Consider the following 23,884-nt stretch of genomic DNA (forward strand, 5'->3'; position numbering starts at 1 on the left):
AGTAATTCAGAGCAAAAACCCTAACCCCCACGCCCAAACAAATTCTGAATGATGAGGTTATGAAAATTTGCACCCACTTCAGACCTGAGCACACGGGTTCCTCCTGTTTCTAGCAACACTACAGTCTTTGGCTTCTTGACTAATGATATGAGGCATTCCTAGTTTGCACAGAATAACTGCTCTTACTTTGAAGGGTCTATTAAATCTAAATTAGTGATAGATAACATTCACTTAATCTTTAACAGTCCTCAAAAATGTAAATTAAGATTTATTCTCTAAAATGGAAGCTTCTAGCTACTTATAAGTCACTAATATTGCACAGTGGTATTTTAAACAGTACAGCCTTATAACAAAAATGTGCTCAAGATTAGAAACAATGTAAATTAGAAGAAAAAATTACTGTGTAATCTCAAAAGGTTTGGGGATTTGATTTTTTATCTTATTTTTTTAAAAAGAGTTGAAAATAATAAAAAGTGAAACAGATTATTTTCATACAAGCTGACCCAGGGTAATCAGTCACCCTGATTACAGCAGGCCTTTCTGGCTACATAGGGTTGTTGCCTTAGACAACAGAAGTTGTCTACAGTTTTTGGATCAGCATGGCAGAAGCACCTCCTCCTCCGTTGCAAATACTGGCAAGACCATATTCTCCTTGCTTCAAGGCATGAGCCAAATGGACGACAATCCTGGCTCCAGACATCCTAGGATTAAGAAAGCATTTTGGTACTTTAATGGTTTATAGACTGTATGAATAACCAAATTAGCCATTACTTATAGCTGAATTTAACTACTTTATTTTAACTTGGGAGACTTGTTTCAAGAAGGGTTACAGCTTTTTTTTTTTGGCTGCACTGAGCAGCACGCAGGACCTTAGTTTCCCAACCAGGGATCGAACCCATGCCCCCTGCAGTGGAAGCGTGGAGTCCTAAGCACTGGACCACCAGGGAAGCCCCAAGAATGGTTACAGCTTTTTGAAAAGCCCAAGCATGGATTTTACTCTTAAATTATCTTCTTCAACATAAAACAATATTAGTTTTCAAGGAACAGATGTGATAGATCTGTGTTCAATGGGGATCCTATCAGAAATGGTATTTGCCCTATGAAGGATGTGTGGGAAGAAAAACTGTTAAACCAAGAGTAACAAGAATTATCATGAAGCAGTTTAAGTTTTGATAGGAATATACAAAGGCAGCCATTAACCTAGGTATATTTTTCTTTATAATTTTACCTACCCAATTGGATGTCCAAGAGAAACAGCTCCTCCATTGATATTCACTTTTTGGGGATCAATCTCTAGCATTTTAATGTTTGCTAGTACGACCACACTAAAGGCTTCGTTTATTTCCCACATTGTAATATCTTCTTTTTTCAATCCTGCATCTTTAAGAACCTAAATTTTTTAAAAATATAGATTATGTTCAGATAATTAAGTCAAAACTTATTTTCATTTTCTTGAAATTCTGCAATTTTCGTTTATATTTCCCTTTGATGTAATACATAAATATGGAGTTTCTTAGTTTCCAGGAGGAAGGGCCCTTTTATTTTCTGATTTTAATTTCTCATCTTTTGTTTTTGTTTTTGTTTTTTTTTGTGGGGGAGGGGGTGCTGCACAGCATGCAGGATCTTAGTTCCCTGACCAAGGATCGAACCCGTGCCCCCTGCAGTGGAAGTGTGGAATCCTAACCACTGGACTGCCAGGGAATGCCCTAATTTCTCATCTTATTGCATTGTAATCAAAGACTTGTTTGCATTATCGTATTTCTATTATTTTGGAGAGAGAAAACTTCATTTTCTTGATCCTTCCATGGATAACTGAATACTCTTTATTTAGGGGTACACAGTTGATACATATTCTTAAGATCTACTTTACTGATTATATGTTGCTTAGTTCTAGATTTATCTGTCAAATGAAAGAGGTATACTACTCTCTACTAATTTTTCATTGCATCCCCTAGAGTTTCTGCTTTATAAAAGTTGCTGTGGGGTTATCTGGGGCACAGTTATTCAGAGCTATCGTATTTTCACTGTAAATGATTTATTTAAAGTCTTATTATATGATCTCTTGTTTTGATAGTTCCTCAGCTATTGCAGGAGGGTGTTTATCTTTAGAAATTTTTTTGTTCTGAGCAACAATAATATTAACGTGAAACTTCTGTTCCTCCTTGCTCTCTTCCTCCAGCAGGCTCAGGTAGCTTTCTAAGCTGTACAGCTCAAACAGCTTCCTCTAGTTCCAACACCATGAGACAAAACATGGTACCTACCTAAGTGTAGCCACTTTTCTAGCTCTCAGAATCTAGCTGAGAAGTGTTTATCACCCTTCCTTTCCAATGTGATGCACATTCACTTTCAGAAGCTGTATAACTGTGTTGCTTTCTGAGATCTGCCACCTCTGGACAGATCAGCACTCCCTGTTGTTTCTGATCCTTCTCTATCCTTATTCCCCACTGATTTTTTTTTTTTTCCTAATCTGGGTGCCACCCTCAGACATTTTCTTTCAGGGTGAGGCCCTCTACTTCTGAAAGGGAACATTTGCTGGAGTCTTCTGAGATCCCTTAACCCCTAAACCAACACAACACTGTCTCCTTTCCTGGGACCCCTTAGTAACTTCCCACAAAGACTCAGACTGACAATTGGAGCAGATAGGTCCTCTCCATCTCCAGTTTTACTCTGAGACCAGCTCCCATGAGTTCCCTTTCAGGATGAAGACTGCTCCTTCTAGTAATGAATATTTGCTTTGAATTCTAGAACCCTGGACCCTCAGCATTCCCTTCTTTTCTCTGCTGCACCAACCTCCCACTTTGCGGTTGCCATTCCAGGTATGTGAGTTCCACACAAGGAATTCAATCATGTAGTTTTTATCTGCTCCACTGAAAATATAGTTTGTGGGCTGCCCCTTTACTTTTGTTGTTGTTATCCTTGTTGCTCTTTAATTGTTTTCAGGAGAAGTGAGAAGATTTGAAACTAAGCTACCTCTATGCTTTGGTGGATGAGTAACATGTAAAATCTAAAACATGCAACCTTGGTATAAGCAAAAACAGAAATTGGCACAATGAGTTATGGTCTGTTATTTTGTTCTCACCTTAGGTACAGCATATGCAGGTGCAACTGGAAAATCAATAGGTTCTACAGCAGCATCAGCAAATGCTTCATTAAAAAAAAATACGTCGTTAAAATCTTTTTATAAGCACCCAAAGCTATATCTAACAACTCATATAATATGCAAAAATGCAAGTTTCCTAAACATTATAGTGTATTTAAATGTATTTGTGCCTCTTCTAAGATTCTACACTTTACAAGATTATACCAGTCATCTAAGCCATTGACTTTCACAGATAGGGAGTTAGGGGAAACTGCCTCCAGGGACACTGACATTATCTAGAGATATTTTTGGTTGTTGCACAGGTGGAATGCCACTTATTGTAGTATCTAATGGGTAGAAGCCAAGCTGCTAAACATCTTACAATGCATAGAATAGCTCCTACAACACAATTATTTGTTGTGAAATGTCAATGGTGCTGAGGTTAAGAAACCATGATCTAAACAAAATGGTATCTGTTTAACTCCTTATGAAGAAGGCAAGGCAGATTTTACAGCTAAAAAGTCTTAAGGAGACTGAGGACATGCCAAGACCACACAGTTAATAATTAATGCCAGTACAATTAAATTTTTTGTATCTCTATACTCCTAAGCCCATATTCTTTTTACTCTACCTGGCTACCTTTCCCCACAGTGCCAGGGGAAAACATGTACCCTGTAGTCTCCCACACATCATCCAGGATAGGGAAAGATTTTTAAAAGCTTTCTCTCATACAAATCAAATACTAACGAAAATATTGAAGGAGGTTCTATCTCAATTAAAACATGTACTAGTTAAATTCTGTCACAAAGTACAACCTACAGACAGAAATAGCCAACTTCAATATTACGTATAATATTACTGGCAAAGAACCTCAATTTCAGGAAGAATATAGCAGTTTAGGAATAAACAAGTTCAGAACATTTTCTACCTGCTATTCTTGCCAGTGGTTTAACACTGAGCCTCTTGGCTGCATCTGCAGTCATCAGAACCATAGCAGCTGCTCCATCATTCAGTGTGCTGGCATTGGCAGCTGTTACTGTACCTGAAAGTATCAATGAGCATGACATCAGAACATCCTTTCACATTGAATTCGTTTGGATCAATTTAACAAATTTCTGCAGAATACTGCCTGGGTTGCTAGATGCATGAAGATATGGATGGAGATAATTCCTGCCCTCAGGAAAATACACATAATTAAATGTGTATGTATATAACACAATTAATGTCAGTATGCCTTTTTACGTTAGATTTTTTTAAATATATATTTATTTATTTATTTGGCTTCACCGGGTCTTAGTTGCTGCCCCGTGTGGGATCTTCGTTGTGGCATGTGGGATCTAGTTCCCAGACCAGGGATCGAACCCGGGCCCCCTGCATTGGGAGCGTGGAGTCTTAACACTGGACCACCAGGGAAGTCCCCTTACGTTAGTTTTTTGTAACAGTTTATTCAAAGCTACCTCAAAAGGCATGTGTGATGGCACTGGGTAAATGCTGGTTCATAATTCCTCAAAGATAAGGACCACTTCATATTTTTCCTAACAAACACTAAGTCTTTGCTTATTCACAGTAGAGCGGGCACTCATTATATATTTTTCAAATCAGTGTCAAAATCAGGTATTTCTTCTTCTCTACAATCACTTGAAGTTAAATGAATAATAAAAGTCACTAAACTGTACATTTTAAACAGGAGAATTTTATGGTATGCAAATTATGTCAATTAAGCTGTTTTCTTTTAAATACCAATGAAGACCCTAAAATAGACTGCTGCTAAAATTATAAAAATATACTTTTGCAATATAATTTTTTTTTTCTTTTTTTGGCCAAGCTGTGAGGCTTGTGGGATCTTAGTTCCCCGACTAGGGATCAAACCCGTGCCCCTGCTGCGGAAGCACAGAGTCCTAACCACTGGACCATCGGTGAATTCCCTGCAATATAAATTTTTATATGATGCTTTAATAAAAAAGATTAATCCACTCCTATAGTTAGTATTGAGAAATTCAATCAAAAAAGGGAAAAAAGTTATTTCAGATTATTATCGCAGCTGTATACAGCCAATTTTAAAAGCAGAACTGACCTTTTCTCCTAAAAGGATTTAGTAACCTGGGATCCCACTTACACTAACAAACATTCAACATTTATTTGTTGAGAACCAGGCACTAGAGATACAAAAATGAAAAACATCTATCAGCTTAGTCCTCCAGAGGCTTACAGATATTTAACATAATATGTAAACTTGACTTTCATATCATGAAAAACTTTCAAGATGAAGTGCATATGAAAAACTGTTCTACATCATTCTACAACCTGTTCCAGAGGCTTTATATATTGAAAGTATTAACTGTTTATATAAAATAAATAACTAATAAAAAACATACTGTATAGTACAGGGAACTCTACCTCAATACTCTGTAATGACCTATATGGGAATAGAATCTAAAAACCAGTGGATATATGTATATGCATAACTGATTCACTTTGCTGTACTGCAGAAACTAACAACATTGTAAATCAACTACACTCCAATAAAAATTAATAATAAAAAACAAGTTCAAACACACACAGACACGCAAAGAAAATATTAACTGTTAAGCAATTTTAAATATACTTTGGATAAATATCATACGTTTTGTTACCTTCACTTGAGCCTGATACATTGAAAATGTTAAATACCATCTAGTTGTTTTCTAGAATTTTTTTAAATCCTCAGGCAGTTCTAAGACGAGATATGGTACACTGACTCTTTTTTCTTATGCTTCATTTCTTAATACTAACCATTTTCTTTTTGGAAAACCGTCTTCAGCTTTGGAACTCTACTAAAATCAACACGTTTATATTCTTCATCTTCTTTCACCACTACATCTGGTTTACCTAAAACAAAAATCTTTTAAATTAAGTAATCTTAGCAGTGAAGATAATAATTAGTTGCTCAGTAAGAAATGGTACACAAGGTGCCTGGTAGTCTGTGCTTCCCTGTATGCCCACATACCTTAAACCATCCCAAGTAAATTCCACTCAAGAATCTACCATCAATAATTTCTGTTAGTGTCTTAAAGAAGAGTTTATTAAGTAGCCTGATGCAATTTAAATCTTCTATTTAGCCACATCCCATTCTCTTCTCTCAGCCTCCTTCTATGATCACAGACCTCATTCTTCTAACCCCAGGGGTAGATGTCCAACCTAGGCTGGATAAGTTTTGGTACTCCATCATTCTCATCACAGTAATTATTTCTAGAATCGAAATGTAACCTAAACCAAGTTAATTGAGTCTTTACTGTGGATTTATTTTGCTGCAATTGGTGAGGAGGTCTCTTTCCTTTGTGACTGAGAGCCCTACAGATGTGACCCTGGAGATGGAGGCAGCACCACAGAAAAGCTGAGACAATAAAGAACAAAAGCAGCACGGAAAAGCCAAGACAGCATGTCCTAATGGTACTGACTACCCACTTCCAATTCCTGAAGTTCCCAGAGCTGACTGGTTGCTGCCATACATCTTTCAGTTCTGGGACGAATCCCCAAGTGGCCTTCTAATAAATCCCCCCCTTTTCACTTAACTTAGTGTGTTGTCTGTTGCTTATATTAGGAACAATTATATTAGAAATTAAATTAAATTATATTAGAAATTAAATTTACCTCTGAATTAGCAACATTTCCCTTTAATAACCATAAGCAGCAGTGTCAGCGTCCTCAGTTGAAATTAACAAAGATAAAAATGTACTAAAACTCAAACATAAAATATTTAGCAACACACAAAGTCTACTAAAAATTAAAATCTATTTATTCTTCAACCTTTTACTGTAATTGTGACAGGAACAACTTCATTTCCAAATTTTCCAGCTTCCCATGCTGCTTTACTTCTGGTATAGGAGTTAATAGCATAAGTATCCTGTTGATCTCGTGCAATATTCAGCTTCTTTGCAGTATTTTCAGCACAGTTGCCCTGATAGAAGTTGGAAGTTTTAAAAAACTAATTAACTTTGCATAACATAAAATAGTGGTTAGTAGTTAAATTTAGTTTCTTAAAATATACTTCTTTCTGTACTAGGTAATTTTTTTACTCATGTCTCATCCTCAAATACTTGAATTAGCCCAGAAGTTGCTATTTTGAAGACAAATAATTAAACACCTATGGAATCCATTATTAAATGTCAGAAAATGTCCTATTTCAGTGTGGGGCAATTTATTCAACAGTTGAGCCAAGTTGATGCAATGAGCTTAGAAAAACATTTTCCTAAAATGAATGGCTCAATCAACATTTATATCCTTCAGTTCAGTTTCTGAGATATATATATTGGACTTTCCTGGTGGTGCAGTGGTTACGAATCTACCTGCCAATGCAGGGGACATGGGTTTGATCCCTGGTCCAGGAAGATCCCACATGCTGTGGAGCAACTAAGCCCGTGCACCACAACTACTGAGCCTGTGCCCTAGAGCCCGCGAGCCACAACTACTGAAGCCCGTGGACCTAGAGCCTGTGCTCCACAACAAGAGAAGCCACCGCAATGAGAAGCACGCACACTGCAATGAAGAGTAGCCCCCGCTCACCACAACTAGAGAAAGCCAACATGCAGCAACAAAGACCCAATGCAGCCAAAAATAAATAAATAAAAATTAAAGTATATATATATATTTTTTAAATCAAGCAGTATTTTATATACATGGCATTTCTCCATTAAAAAGCAATAATTACCATATGAATTTTATTGTAGACATCAGTTAGCCCATCTTTTACAATCAAATCTTCAAGCTTTATGCCACCATATGGTGTTGCTCCTCTGTTCATTACATAGGGAACATTGGACATGCTCTCCATCCCACCTGCCACCATCACATCCTGCTCAGCAACACACAAAAACCCAATGTCAATTCAAGTAGTACTGTTGACTTCTGAACAACACCAGGATTAGGAACGTCAACGCTCCACACACTTGAAAATCTGTGTATAACTTCACGGTCGGCCCTCCCTATCCATGGTTCTACATCCACAGATTCAACTGTAGTACATGTTTATTGAAAAAAATTTGCACATTAAGTGGACCCAGGCAGTTCAAATCCATGTTTAAGGGTCAACTGTAGTTGCAAACCCATTATACCCTTTACACAGCTACAACAAACAAGTATTCTACATGGACTTTATTAAACATTTGCTATACAGTCACTATAGGAAGTACCCTCTTGACACTGGTAAAAGGAAATGGTCTGAAACGTGTAATGATAATTAAGATCAGAATCAGACATTAATAAGAATGCCAGGAATCTTTAATGTAGAACCATCTTCTGAAATTCTTCTAACCCTTCATTTCACTGACACTGCCAAAAACGTAATCTCAGTTCTCGGAAATAATCCGACTTCCTTGATTGTGATCCTCCCAATCAGCTCTTCCCAGATAGCTATAGTAATTTTCTACTTGATCATCTGATATGCAGCCTGTCCTTCCACCCAAGTGTCATCTACACTCATCTGAGTCATTCTGGCTAGACTGTAAGTCTGGTCATTCCACTCCTTACAGGACTCACCAGCATAGCACATAAGGCCCTTTACAATCTGACTTCTCATTCCCTTTCCAGTCTCATGCCTGGACCTACACCTGAGGTCATACAGAACTGTTTAAATATCTTCAGAGATTTCCCTGGTGGTCCAGTGGTTAAGACCCTGCACTTCCAGTGCAGGGGGCACAGGTTCAATCCCTGGTCGGGGTACTAAGATCCCACATGCCGCAGAGTGGCTGGGCCCGTGAGCCATGGCTGCTGAGCCTGTGCATCCGGAGCCTGTGCTCCGCAATGGGAGAGGCCACAACAGTGAGAGGCCTGCGTACCACAAAAAAAAAAAAAAAAAAAGAATAAAAACAAACAGAAGTTCTGTACCAAAGAAACCTAAATATTTTGCCTGTTTTCAAATATGGAGAGTCTCAAATAGTTCTCATATAAGTTTTATTCTGCTAACCTGAAATACTGAGTATTTTCTGGGGATGATGGCAATAATAAGTGACAGAAATTAAGTTATCAATTATTCTACAGAATATAATATAAGTGACCATTCAAAATAAGGCAATTCCTAGTATTCCTCTAAGTCAGATAATTTTATACATGCACAAATGAATCAAAGAACACTAACTGAAAGCATTTGCTAGAGAACCACAAAAAAATCAACTGAGACAAAATTTTCCTTGTCATTCAAACCATTCTGAAACATCTAAACAATTTCATGACCGTTTGACAAGGGTTTGGTAATACCTGATGTCAGTGTTACCTTGTGTATAGGCAAACAAGCTCTCATAAGCTATGGAAAATATGTAACTGGTTTAACTTTCATGGAAAGCATTTGAAAATATCAAAATTTTTAAATCTCTGACTCCGAAATTCTCCTCTTAGGAATTTTTCCAAAAGACAGACTTGCACATGATGAGATTTTTTAATGTTTTGTTCACCAATCTCCAGTGAATGTCCACATAGTAGATCCTCAGCTAATGATGAGCAAAACCAGGATTTGAAATTAGTCTGGCTCCAGACTTTTTGTTCTTAACCACTACACTATACTGCTTAGTACAGTGAATTAACAAGAATTGATTTAAGTATTTATAATTACACAAAGATATATATAGGGGTACTCTCTGCAGCATTATTTAAAATAGTGAAGAACTGGAGACAACCTAGATGTCCATTCAATAAGGACCCATAAGTATATTATAGTTGTTCAGGTCAATAGAGTACTATCTTATGTGCTGATACAGAATGACCTCCAAGACATTACATGGGGCACTGAGTTTAAGAAACTTCCCCAAAGTTTCTCTGCTTTTCGGTGGCAGAATACACAAAAAAGTGATGAATAAGTCAGAGATTCAAAGTGGGGCAAGAAGAAAGAAGATTTTTCATTTTATACTTTTCTATACCATCTCAGTTTTTAGCATGTGTATCAGGTATCACTCTTTTTTTTCTCTTTGGCTTTCCTTACAACTGGAAACAAAGCAAGGGAGGAGTAACAGCAAGGGTATGCATAATTATGATTCTTGTACATGTAAGAAATAATCTGCAAACACCTCACAACTGATTTTTACCTTGGTGTGTTATACCCTGATAGGCTGGAATGCACTAGACAGGGATAGGGACACCTGTTTTCTAATTTTACCCCTGTAACTGTGTTTGTAGTCCTCTCAACCTCTTTCCTCAACTGAAAAAAAGGCTTGGATCTGATAAACTCTTAGGTCTACGAGTCCAGGTCTAGCCTCCTAACATCCAGCATATGTTTGCTGAGCAGCCTATCTCTTGCTCTGGTAAAGACAAGATCAAAATCATCAAGGCCAATAGAAAGCCTGCACAATTTTACAGCTGAACCTGAACATAAGGAGCTATAAATTAGTCATCAATTTTGGGCTCAATCAACGATTTGATTCCCAGGGTCAGCACCTTATTCTCATTTATGATAAAAACCCTTCTCATTCTAGCACAGACAAAATTTACGGTGTCTTAAATCAACCAGAATCCTAAGTAAAGGGGCACCCAAAGACAAAAACGTCCTGGCTGAAAACTACTTTTTAATACCAGACACTTGAGCTATCATTTTGACCTCTGCTTCAAATGGAATTGGCAAATCCAGACACTCCTGAGTGTCTGAAACAACAGAGCAACTGCACTTATGAGAAAGAATCTCACTTCTAGAGTATGAATATGCTTAGATTTTTAGTGTTTTTTAGCACTGCATATTATTTTAGTTATAAAATGGAAAAGAAGGTACTTCTTACCTGATGTCCACACATTAGATTCTGAGAGGCCATCATGATGGCTTTCATTCCTGAGGCACAAACTTTGTTTACAGTGGTACATGGAGTAGAAATAGGTAAGCCTAAAACCAATATAAATCATACTTTTGAAGAACAAAGATATTCTTCAAATAAACTGTAATAAAATAGAGCATGTTAAACTATAATCTGCAACATTTCTTCTGCCGATATAAGTCTATTATGCATTTAACATTTTATTTAAGCTGAAATGACCTCCATTTTGCCATGTCAAACATGTAAGTATAAAAGCAAAAACGTAGTCCTAATACCTGCACCCAGTACTGCTTGCCTTGTAGGGGCTTGTCCTTCACCTCCTTGTAGAACATTACCCATGTATGCTTCTTTCACTTCTTCTTTTGGAATCCCTTTTTTAAAAAAATCAAAAAGACATTTCCATATTTTATTCAATTTAGTAATTACCTAGTAAAGTATGTGACATTATATAGCAGGAATGGTTTCTTTTTCTTGTCAGTTTTGAGCTTCATTCATAACACTCTAGTACAAGGATTTCTTTTCAAGGGAATTCAGAAGTGTAGACATTAATTCGTTTCTAAGTGTTACGTATATAGTTAAGTGCAAAATAAACATTTGTTCCATTGAATCACTACCCCTCAACACAAAAAGTAAAGCACTACTAACCTGCCTTTTCAATGGCTCCCTGAATTGCAATGGAACCAAGTTTAGTGGCTGACAGAGAGGAAAGGCTGCCTAGAAAGGATCCAATGGGTGTTCTTGCAGCACTTACTATGACCACTTCCTGGCAAGACAGAAGATGGTAAAAATTATTATATTTAAATATTTTACCCACATCATCTTTCATAAATAAACAATTCATAGATATATTAGCCAAAAAACAGACTTTTTATGAATGACTAATTACCCATCAAAGATGAAAATAATATTAGAACAGCCCTAAAATCAGTTCAATTCTGGTACTTTATGATTTAAGACCTAATAGAAAACCTAAGAAAAACCAGTTCTAAAATAGGCATAGACCAGAAGCTTAAGGTTCAATTCTATTCCTTAGTCAAAATTTAAGAAATGATCAGTTTACCCTTGTTAACTGCATAAAAAGCCCTAATTAAAGGGCTTCCTTACTGAAGGCAAACTCTGGTCTAGGGTCAAGACCTGTATGTTAGTGGGGGCATACCACTTAACTAGGACACAGCCAGAGCCATACTTCTTAAACTATTAATAAGACAATATAAAATTTAAGAAAAAGATAAAAGCTCTCTTAAATATTGCAAAACACTATTTTAACAATTCTCTCCTTACGCTTGCCTTCTACATGCTCTTAGATACATACATACATACATACATGCATAAATTCTCATAGATAATAAGAGAACCATTCCCTAGATTCTGGTCGAAGGCTATTACTAAGTCTTTTTAGAAACCGTTATGAAACAAAAGGAGGACCCCTCAGGAAGCACTAGGTGACCAGGTGATGGTCCTTCCTGTCTAATCCCCAATCTCCTTCAGCCCCTTTCTTCTAGTATCTTCCATGTGGCCTCTGCAATGTACCAACCAACACAATATAATGGGGGTTCCCAAAAGTAAAGGAAGAACACTGCCTAGTTTTAGAGAAGGTTGTTTACCATAGACAATGACTGGGGAAGAAGCAGAAATTATGCAGGGCGCTAGACTGAAATTTTTTAGGGTAATTTGGGAGTCTGACTTAATATTTCAATAATTAGCTATTCCTAACCCTCATCTATACATGCTTTAGAATATGCATTTTTAATAGACTACATTTCCTTTAAATTCTTGAAATTTTAAAGCACAATTTAAATTTATACTTACATTCAAAGTGGGTTTTGATACATAACTTCGTTCCACATATCTTATTTCCTGTAATATAAATATTTGTTATGATGTAAAAAATATTAACCTACATCACTTTATACTTCTCAGTAATGGGATTATGGTTATTTCTTTTTGCTGCATTATACTTTAATTTCCAAATTTTCCTGTTCACATATATCACTGTTACAATTTTTAAAATTACTTTTGTAATATTCTCGTCTGATTAACTGTTCATTGGAAATGTATGTTTTAACTTCTGATGAATTTATCATCTTAAAATTTCTAAGCCTTTTTAAGTATAAACTTTATAAAATGTAATTTTAAGTTAAATCTAAGTTCTGAATTAAGTAAGCCCAAACTGGGCTGCTGCTTATATAACCTACTTACACTGAAGGATTCTAGCATATTATCTGTGACCCAACTCTGAATTTAAATTTCCTACTTGTAGTAAACATGCCAGTCATTGCCTCTCCAGCTACACCCCTTTCTCCAAAGGGTCTGGAAGGGACAGTCCTAAGTACAAGGTGATTCCCATCGTCCTCCCACTGGCCAGAGCTGACAGGACCAAAAATGGAATGGACTTTGAACCAAGCTAGCACTCTCAGAGACCCAATCAACTGAATGATGATGGGCACTTGAAGTGAAAGGCCCAAGGGGCTGGAGTTAGTCAGCAACACCATGTAAAAGCAGAGGTTACAGCAAAGAGAAAAGCCACAAGTAAGCAGAGAAGCAAAGGAATGGAACATATACACTCAGAAAAGGAAGAAAAGACCATGCCACACTACAAGAGACAAAAGAAGATAACATAGTTAGTGATTTTCTAGTTAGGGTTCCAGCAAGACCAGCTTTACTTTATTTCCTAACCTTGGATGTCCAAAGAGCTTGCCTATTGTATATCTTCAAAAAAGTCCCTTTCTACTTAGCTAGTGTGAAATGGGATATTGTTCCTTGCAATCAAAGGGCCTTTTCTAAACCACTTTAAAGTCTCTGGTTCTGTTTAGTTGAAGGTTCCCTGGTTTCTCCACTTTGCCCTGGATCCCATTCCAGTTGCCTTTTCAAAGATGCCACGTCTTCCGTTATCCCTTCCCTCTCCCCAGTATCATTCATCCCCTTTACTCCTGGATTATTCTGTAAGCATAGTAATAGGCTTCCTCCCACCTGAAAGAATTAAAAACAAACCTCTTAACCCAGACTCCCATTGAGCTTTCACCTCATTTCTTAGTTCCTCTGTACATGAGAAGTTCTCCAACAAGTTACCTACAATTTGCTTCCTTGTCCTCACCTCCTATTTACTGTTCAACCCCACCCAATCTGGCTTTTATCTATCCTTTTGTTGGCTCTGACCAAGATCAACAATGTCTGGATAGCAAAATCCAATACAGACTTCACTATACTCATCTCATCCATTCAGCAACCTGGGACTCACTTTTCTCCTTGGGGAAACATGCACAGTGGTTAAGAGCCTAGGCTTACTAGCTGAGTATTCTTGAGCATTAAGTTTTCTAAAATACTCCCCACATGTTGTTGTGAGAATCAAATGAGGTAATATGTGTAAACCACTACACAAACCCTCCAATTTCTTGGCTTCCATTTTAACACAATCTTATAGTCTCCCTCCTGTCTCTCTAGTTATTTTTCTCAGTCTTCTTTGCTGTTTCATCCTCCCCTTCCCAACCTCTAAGTGCTGGAATGTCCCAGGGCTTTGTTCCAGGCCCCTTTTAATTTTCCATCTTCACTGTCTCCTTAATCATATCTAGCCCTATAGCTTTAAACAGCAATTATGTCCTGGTGATTTCAAAATTTCTATCTCCAGCCTTGACCTCCAGACTCATATATCCAAGTGCCAACTTGATAGCCTGAATTTAATGTCCAACTCATGTCTCTCAATTTCCACCCTAGAACACTAGTTGCTTTTTTTTTTTTTTTTAATGGTGGGAGTGTGGTTTATTAAGCTGTGCCTTAGTACAGGCTCTGAGGTTTGCCCATGGTGCTTTTAATGTACAAAATGTTCTGCCAATTTTTTTCTTTTTTTTTTTTAATAAATTTATTTATTTATTTTTGGCTGCATTGGGTCTTGGTTGCTGCACACGGGTTTTCTCTAGTTGTGTCGAGCGGGGGCTACCCTTCGTTGCAGTATGTGGGCTTCTCCTTGTGGTGGCTTCTCTTGTTGTGGAGTACGGGCTCTAGGCGCATAAGCCTCAGTAGTTGTGGCACGTGGGCTCAGTAGCTGTGGCTCGCGGGCTCTAGAGCGCCGGCTCAGTAGTTGTGGCGCATAGGCTTAGTTGCTCTGTGGCATGTGGGATCTTCCCAGACCAGAGATCAAACCCGTGTCCCCTTCACTGGCAGGTGTATTATTAACCACTAGGCCACCAGGGAAATCCCCTGCCAATTTTCTTGAGCAATGACACCGGGAAGTTGACAGCTAAGTGGATGTTGTACACAGCTCATCATCTGTCATCTGCATGTGGCCAACAGCCACTGCCAGACACAGCACCTTCTTCATCTGGAACTTGATCGTGGACTTCACTTCATCAACTTTGGCCACGATGTTCTCATCGTGGGTCATCACGGAAGGAACTTGCCAGCCTTATTCAGGCATGGGTCCAGGATTCGTGGGATCTTCTTGATCAGAGACTCTGAAGCCAAAAAGGCATCATACTTCTTGGCCAGCTTCTTGACCAGTTTCTTATTCTTGTTGAGTTTCCTTAGCACCTTGATGCCCATGTGGGGTATATCCACAGCCTTGGCCTCATCACAATGCTGCTGGTCCCCCAGAACACATATGGAGAACTTGGGGCAGGGAGTGGACTTAAGCCCAGAGCATCCACATTCACCAACAGCTAGTCTGGCTTCCCAAACTAGCCGGCAGGCTCAGCCAAGGCCTCCCCACACCTCCCCTCTTGTTTTTTTTGTTGTTGTTGTTTGTTTGTTTTTTAATTTATTATTTCTTGGCTGCGTTGGGTCTTCATTGCTGTGCGCGGGCTTTCTCTAGTTGCAGCGAGCAGGGGCTACTCTTGCGTTGCGTTGCACGTGCTTCTCATTGCGGTGGCTTCTCTTGTTGTGGAGCACAAGCTCTAGGCACACAGGCTTCAGTAGTTGTGGCACACGGGCTTAGTTGCTCTGCAGCATGTGGGATCTTCCAGGACCAGGGCTCAAACCAGTGTCCCCTGCGTTGGCAGGCGGATTCTTAACCACTGTGCCACCAGGGAAGTCCCTCCCCTCTTGTTTTAAGACCCAGTGTGGGGGTCTGTCCAGCCACACCTGCCTGGAGCAGGGGGTCTGAACTACCCGGGCACTTCAGTGCCACATGTGCCAGGCCATCTCAGCCTCAACCAGAGCCTGAAGGGAGGAGATGGGCACAGGGACACTGAGGGCTGGGTGGGATGAGAATGGTGCCAACCTGGCAGTGCCCAAGAAGCGTTTGTCCTTCTGAGGGTCACAGTTGTTCAGGCTGATCTGAAGCTCCACCATCTCCAAAAACTTCTGGGGCTTGCGCTGGCTCCCATGCAGGACTTCCCGTACCACCTCATAGAGGGTGTCACGGGAGACTTTACTGCTCATGGTGCCTCACGCCGTGATAACCGGAAAAGTAGAACACTAGTTTCTTTCCAGCATTTCCCTCCTCAAGATATCACATCACAATCTGTCCAGGTGCTAAGCCAAAATCTTAGGACTCACCCTCCATCTGTGCCTAATACCTAGAGATACTCTATCACAGGTACTGTCAATACTGTCTAAAATATACCTAAATTCTTCCACTTCGCTTCATCTGCACTACTGCCACCTAGTCCCAGCCACGATCTCTTGCTACTGTAACAGCCTTTTACTTCATTTCCTGCATCCCCAGCTTCCCTTCTTCAGTCCATCCGGTTTTTAAAACGTAAATCAGGGAGTTCCCTGGTGGTCCGATGGTTAGGATTTGGTGCTTTCACTGCAGTGGCCCAGGTTTAATCCTTGGTGGGGAACTGAGATCCCAGGGGGACTGAGATCCCACAAGCTGTGTGGCGTGGCCAAAAAAAACACAAAAAAACAAAAACAACCCCCCCTCCCCACATACACACACAAATGTAAATCAGATCACATCGCTCCCCTGATTAAAATCCTTTGATGGGGCTTCCCTGGTGGCGCAGTGGTTGAGAGTCCACCTGCCGATGCAGGGGACACAGGTTCGTGCCCCGGTCCGAGAAGATCCCACATGCCGTGGAGCAGCTGAGCCCGTGAGCCATGGTCGCTGTGCCTGCGCGTCCGGAGCCTGTGCTCCGCAGCGGGAGAGGCCACAACGGTGAGAGGCCCGCGTACAGCAAAAAAAAAAAATCCTTTGATGGCTTTCCATTGTTCTTGGAATGATATCCACAGTCTCACCCTTATCCTACAAGTTCCTGGCTCCTGGAACTGGAGCTCCTGATGATCTGGATGGTATGGTATGATCTGGCTCCTAATGTTCTTTCCTTTTTCTTTTGGTCTTCTTTTCTAATGTTCTTTCCAAACTCATGCCACTCTTGCTCTGTGCCAGCCACACCAGCCTCCTCTTTGTTCTGAACCCATTCCCACCTCAAGCTCTTTGCAGTGTGCCTCTGCCAGTAACAGTCTTTCCCCAGCTTGCCTTGGCTGATTCATTTTTGTTCTTCAAGTCTCAGCTCAAATGATACAACCCCAGAGTGCTTCTCCCTGACTATTTAAAGTTGGCTTCTATTTCAACATGATTATTTCCTTCAAAGCACCTCTCACACTGTGTAAATACAGGGTTCACATATTTAATCTCTCTCTCTCCGTATAATTAATGCAAGCTTCTGAGAGCAGTCCTGTCTTTCCCCCTTCCCTTCCTCCTCCTTTCTCGTTCACTGCTACATCCTTGTCACTTGGCATAGTGCCTAGAGCTCATTAAATATCCCAGGAATGACAAAATTATAGTAGGATCAAGACACTGAACATAATGTGTGATAAATATGTGATAAATGAACACAACTAGTTAAGTTTTATTTGCATATCACAATCATCTTTCAAGGACAGCTCAGCTGCCCCAAGAACTCTAGAGACCACCCTTGACAATGCAGGCAGAGGTAGACACTCCAGTCTTAGCTTCTGCACACCCTGTGCACACTCTATTTGTCCCAAACACATAATTCTGTAACCCTCACTGGCCTGTCTCCCCACTAGACTGTAAGTTTCAAGAAGAGACTGATTTTATTTTTTATCCCAATGATGGCAAGAAACGCTAAACAAATGAACAAAGTCTGGTGCTTACTAGCAGCTCTGAAAAACATTTGAGGGGCTTCTCTGGTGGCGCAGTGGTTGGGAGTCCGCCTGCCGATGCGGGGGACACGGCTTCGTGCCCCAGTCCGGGAGGATCCCACATGCCGCGGAGCGGCTGGGCCCGTGAGCCATGGCCGCTGAGCCTGTGCGTCCGGAGCCTGTGCTCCGCAACGGGAGAGGCCACAACAGTGAGAGGCCCGCGTACCGCAAAAAAACAAAAAACAAACAACAACAACAACAACAAAAAAACATTTCAAGTAGGGTAAATATATTTTGAAGCCAACAAAATGGGATAATGAGCTACAGAGTGAGGGCCTACTTTACATGGGATGTTCCACAGAGGGCTCTCTGGAGATGTCACTGGAGCTGAGAAACTGAATATTAAAGAGTCAGCCTGGGGGGACTTCCCTGGTGGCGCAGTGGTTAAGAATCCGCCTGCCAATGCAGGGGACATGGGTTCAATTCCTGGTCCAAGAAGATTCCACATGCCGCGGAGCTACTAAGCCCATGTGCCACAACTACTGAGCCTGCGCTCTAGAGCCCACGAGCCACAACTAACTGAACACACACGCTGCAACTACTGAAGCCCACGTGCCTAGAGCCCATGCTCCGCAACAAGAGAAACTACAGCAATAAGAAGCCCACACACCGCAATGAAGAGTGGCCCCCGCTTGCTGCAACTAGAGAAAGCCCAGGCGCAGCCACGAAGACCCAACACAACCAAAATAAATAAATTAAAAAAAAGAGTCAGCCTGGGGAAGATCTAGGGAAAACAGCATTTGATGCATTGGGAAGAACTAGGACAAAGGCCTTGAATTAGAAACAAACTTGGCGCATGCTAAGTATAGAAAGTGGAACAGTATAGTGGGAGCCACATACTCAGGAGAACACAGTCTGAGCTGAGACTAAAGAAACAAGCAGGGACCAAAGAGGCCATGAGAAGGACTCTGGATTCTAGTCTGTGCAATGAGAAGCCACTGAAGGCTTTTCTACTATAAAAACACCACTCTGGCTGAAGTATAGAGAGCTGATTGTAGGAGCAGGAGTAGAAAAAGGGAAGGAGACCAGGCAAGAGCTCATGTGGCTAGTGCTAAGGAGGTCACAAGAGGGGTGGATACAAACAGATGTATATGGAATATGTTTTAGATATAGAACCAGCCAATGGGTGGGTATTAGTATTCTTATTTTACAAGTAAGGAAACTAAAGCACAGGCAGGTCAAGTAACCTGCCCAGAGTCACAGAGCCAATATGGGGCAGACCTGGGATTTCAAATCCAAACAGTCTCACTCTATTATACATATAGTTTACATATTATACATATATACATATTGTATTATGCATATTATATATTTGTTATACATATTATATATTTTATTTAAAATAGTAATAAAATTTAGGAAGCTGAGGCAACTGCTCTTTCCAAAGTACTGCACTATTTTTGAGTAATTAATGATTTGCTTATATTCTTCACTAATCAAGCGTGTCATCAGTGATACTAATTTTTCATTATTTCTGTTCACAGGAGACAAATTCATGAGAACTATCCATATGCCAAAATAACTGTAAAAAATCAGTAAAATGAATTAGAAATTGAGCCATTATCAAGGAAACATTTTGAGAAAACAGATTAATCATTTAAAAAAATTTTCAACTTCTTAGAGGATTTAGCAGTTAGTACTCAAAATACCTTGTGTTTATGCATATTACTGTCTGTATGGGGAAGCAAAGTTCCCTTACATAAAACTGATATCCCAAATCTGTATTTCTTCAGGCCTTTATAAAGTTCTCCAAGTATTAAACAGTTATGCTAATTTCAATCAACGCTTTCCATTTTATGTATATGTTCATTTTATGTATTTCATTTATATAATTCCTTTGTTAAAATCTTATATAAACACTTATATTAAATTTTTACATTGTTGAATGCTCCCTCTGTTATGGGTTGAATTGTGTGCCCCACCCAAAAGAAGTCCTAATCCCCAGGACCTTAGAATGTAACTTTATTTGTAAATGTGGTCCTTACAGAAATAATCAAGTTAAAATAAGTTCATTAGGGTGGGCCTTAATCCAATATGACTGATGTCCTTACAAGAAGGGGAAATTTGAACACAGAGACATTTGCAGGGAAGGGAAGTGAAGACACAGGGAGATTGCCATGTGCAGATAGAGGACTGGAGTGATGCATCTACAAACCAAGGAACTCAAGATTGCCAGCAAACCACAAGAAGCTCAGAAGAGGCACTTGATTTCAGACTTTCTAGCCTCCAGAACTGTGCAACATATCTGTTGTTTTAAGCTGCCCGATATGTGGTATTTTCTTACAATGGCCTAAGGAAACTAATACACCCTCCTTCTTGGAAATCTCCCCTCCCTTGGCTTTCAGGTGACACTACATTCCTCTGGTTTTCTTCCACAACACCATCCTCTCTTTTCATTCACCTTCACGGGTTCCCACTTGTTCTGCCTGTCCTGAAATAGTGTCTCCCAAAGGCCCTGTACAAAGCCCTCTTCTCTCCTCTGTCTACACACTTGCTGTAGCTGGGCTCATCAAGGCCTGTGGAACTCCTCTCTCAGCCATTCACAGCCAATCAGTCATTAAGTTCAACAGATTCTATCTCCATGCTATCTCTTGAATCTATCCATTTCCCTCGGTGTTTACTGCCAATCAGATCACTATCACCACTTACTTGCTTACCAAAGCATTCTGTTCTTTTTTTCTGTATAAGGCTGAGAACTGAGGTTCAAAACTCCACATGGTGAAAGGGAATGGGAAGGGAATGCAAAAACCATGAGTATCCATCAGGCTTCAACCAGGAAAATAAAAACCATTCTATGTGAAACAGAATTTAATGCAGAGAATTAAATGCACAGGTGAGGGACTTCCCTGGTGGCACAGTGGTTAAGAATCCACCTACCAATGCAGGGGACACAGGCTGGATCCCTGGTCTGGGAAGATCCTACATGCTGCGGAGCAACTAAGCCCGCGACCCACAACTACTGAAGCCCGCACGCCTGGAGCCCGTGCTCCTCAACAAGAGAAGCCACTGCAATGAGAAGCCCACGCACTGCAACGAAGAGTAGCCTCCTCTCTACACAACTAGAGAAAGCCCACACGCAGCAACAAGGACCCAACACAGCCATAAATAAATAAATTTTAAAATAAATAAATGTACAGGTGACAGAAGAGCTGAGAACAGGAGACAGCAGCACAGAGATTAGCAACAGGAAGGCACTAGCATGCTCAGGCTGTTAAGACAAAGGGAAGAAGCAGGGTTACCAAAGCCAAGGGGTCAGGGTCACCTGGCAGAAACAAGAACCAAAGGACTGGCAGACATTGTCAGAAACACAATCTAAGGCAGAGAGAGGAAAAAAATAATTATCCTGACTTCTCCCTTCTTATCTCCCAATCTTCCACCAGTTTCTGAACCCAGACAGAAGCCAGATGATGCTGGCACCTGCAAGGGTCGGCCTCACAGCAATACAGAAAGAGAAGAGAAGATGAATCTGGGAACAAATAGGCTCAGGACTGGCACAATGCAGGATTTGTTTTTTTTTTTAAGTCTGAGTATTAAAGGAAAATTATCTTGGTTCAAAATAGCAAGACAGGACTTTAAAGGAGGGAATGGTCAAAAGTGTCAAATATAGTACAAAGAAAAGTCAAGAAGAAGAAGAAAAATTACAGGAAAAGAAAATCACTGGTATTCTTCTGTTGAGCAGTACAGAAATCTAACTGCAGAGGTTTAAGGAGAAATGGATGTAAACGAAGGTGACGAGGAGGACTACTCTTTTGACCATAAGAAAAAAGCAATTCCAGCTGGAAACCAACAAGCTCTGATAAAGTCCATAAAGGTTTCTTGACCGTAAGGGAGAGCTGTGTGTATCTGAAGGCAAAAGAGAAAAAGCCAGTTTAATGCGTTAGAGATCAAGTTCCATTCCACAAAATGGCACTGAATATTGAAAACCTGTTAAGACAAATGGATTTCCATGGTTCATTAAATGACCACTTAATTCAAGTAACAACCAATACAACTAATTCCTATAGTTCAATTAAATGAACACCAGAAATCATATGCTACATAACCTACAACTTCATTTTTCTCATCAGCAACAATTGTGTTTGATTTTAAGCTCCCAGTTAAACTATAAATTAAGAGGGTTCTCCATTTGGTTTATGTTTTGTTTTGTTTTTTACAAAATTAGAGTACTTATTTCACCTAATTCACCAATAAATGTTGGTTGAAACTCAGGATGAGCCAAGTACATTTTTGTGATTTCCGACATACTAACAAATATGCTAAGAACTCATGTTTCCTGGAAACCCACTCCTCCTGACTTTTCTATTATCTCAGTCACCCAGGATTAATTTTAGACTCTTCCTTTTCCCTTGGCTCCCACCCTCACTCTGCATGTGTCAAGTTCTACACTTATTCTTTCACAATCTCTTGCATAGTGCTCCTCCCTTTCAGCTCCTACTGCCAACACACCCGTTCAAGTTACATCACACCTAACAGACAATAGTTTTTTCCCCACTTCAATGCTCCTATACCTCTAATTATGACAAGAGCAAAAATATCAACGGTCCTCACTGACTTTAAGTCAAATCCAAACTCTTACAATATGACTGGATTTCAAACTTTATTGCTCCAACCAAACTGGAAAAGTCAAGCTTCACCAACCACACCCTGAACTTCTCTACCTACTCTTTAGCTTTTGCCAGACCCTAAACATGTGGTGCAAGCTAGCTTGCTTTGATGTACGGAAAACAGTAGATTCTTTCAAGGCTGTCGCTCCTGTGTTCCCTAAACACAACAGCCAGAGGAGAAACACGGCTCTGGACGCCGTGTTAATACGTAAGCATTACTCATCAAGAAAGTGAGTAGCCATTTATTTTCCCTTATAGGTTTGAAGTTGCTCCGAGTCGGTACATCTTTTTATTATCACCCTGTAAGCCCATAATGATTACCTATTGCAGGAAATCAAAATCTCTTGACAATAACGCTCACAAACATGTTTTAAAGAAAAGCTCGAAAACAGTTTTACGGGCCTTCCCTACCCGTCGGGCAAGGTCAGAACCAAGCCCGCGCCTTTCTGCCTGTCAAAATACCTGCCCCACCTGACACACCAGAAAGCAATTATCACGATCCGGGAGAGCCTCCTGAGAATGGAAACGCCCTGTGCGAGCCGGCAAGTCTGAGCGCGTGGCTTTCGGGGCGTGGGTCCCTCCGGGGGCTTCCTCAGGCCTGCACTTAGGGCTCCTTCCGGCCGCGAGGCCGCACGCAGAAGACTTCCGAGGCGAGACCCGAGTCCCAGTCCCTCTCACCTGCATCTGCCTCCGAAGCAGGGGGCTGCGCCCACGGGCGCCACCACGCAGAAGCGCCGCCAGCACAGCCATGGTGGCCGAGCGCCGAGCGGACAGATACCAGCGGAGAGATGTGATCGCAAGCGGCGGGTCCCCGACCCCGCTTCAACCGCCGACCCAGCCGCCTCCTCCAATAGCAGCCTCGGGCCGCGACGGCCGGCGGCCATTGGCCGGCAGCATAGGAGGGGAGGGACGGAGCCTGGCGCTGGGACGCCCGAGCGGCGCGTGGCAGGAAGCGCTGGCTTAGAAGTCTGCTGATAAGGTGCCAGGTCCCCTTTCCACTACTTCTGACCTTCTGAGACCAGTGGTTTATGTGTAACCTGGGCCTTTTCTGTTCACTGGGCCTGCTTCTCTCACTTAATACCCACAAAGCACAAAGGAAATTCATGAAAATATTTTCAAGCAATCCAGTTAGCTTTTCATTTATGATGAGATAATTTTGCAATTGTTTCTTAGTAGGAGGAAGAAGAGGAATAGGAAACATTAATGCCTAACTTTGAACAATTAATAAAATTATATTAACCTTCACAAAAACTCCATGAATTAGATGCTATTATTATCCACCCTTAACTAATGAGATAACTGAGCTACAAAGAAATTAACTTATTTTT

At 40.4% G+C, this 23,884-nt stretch overlaps 1 protein-coding gene and 1 pseudogene across 1 annotated transcript; both read right to left on the reverse strand.

The window, feature by feature from the left end:
• Window positions 1-248: 248 nt before the first annotated feature.
• Window positions 249-23,416, reverse strand: ACAT1 (acetyl-CoA acetyltransferase 1). The gene is made up of 12 exons (XM_027082406.1): window positions 23,235-23,416; window positions 12,658-12,705; window positions 11,494-11,611; window positions 11,124-11,219; window positions 10,816-10,916; window positions 7,767-7,910; window positions 6,866-7,016; window positions 5,852-5,947; window positions 4,008-4,121; window positions 3,080-3,144; window positions 1,233-1,390; window positions 249-701 (listed from the first exon to the last, which is right to left on the reverse strand). The coding sequence occupies exons 1-12, from the start codon at window positions 23,304-23,306 to the stop codon at window positions 581-583; spliced, it is 1,284 nt and encodes a 427-aa protein (XP_026938207.1). The 5' UTR covers window positions 23,307-23,416; the 3' UTR covers window positions 249-580.
• Window positions 14,946-15,531, reverse strand: LOC113607197 (60S ribosomal protein L10a pseudogene; annotated as a pseudogene).
• Window positions 23,417-23,884: the final 468 nt, after the last annotated feature.

The sequence above is a fragment of the Aethalodelphis obliquidens genome, unplaced genomic scaffold (genome assembly GCF_003676395.1).
Source record: "Aethalodelphis obliquidens isolate GAN/ISIS:26980383/991018 unplaced genomic scaffold, ASM367639v1 scaffold46, whole genome shotgun sequence".
Lineage (NCBI taxonomy): Eukaryota > Metazoa > Chordata > Mammalia > Artiodactyla > Delphinidae > Aethalodelphis > Aethalodelphis obliquidens.

Excerpts from the sequence above, each read along its gene's own strand:
- ACAT1 (XM_027082406.1), bottom strand. The coding sequence starts at position 23,306 with ATGGCTGTGCTGGCGGCGCTTCTGCGTGGTGGCGCCCGTGGGCGCAGC. Across the intron at positions 11,220-11,493 it reads GGGAGCCATTGAAAAGGCAG|GGATTCCAAAAGAAGAAGTG; the intron begins GTTAGTAGTGCT and ends TTTTTAAAAAAG. Across the intron at positions 4,122-5,851 it reads GGTTTTCCAAAAAGAAAATG|GTACAGTAACAGCTGCCAAT; the intron begins GTTAGTATTAAG and ends TGATACTTTCAG.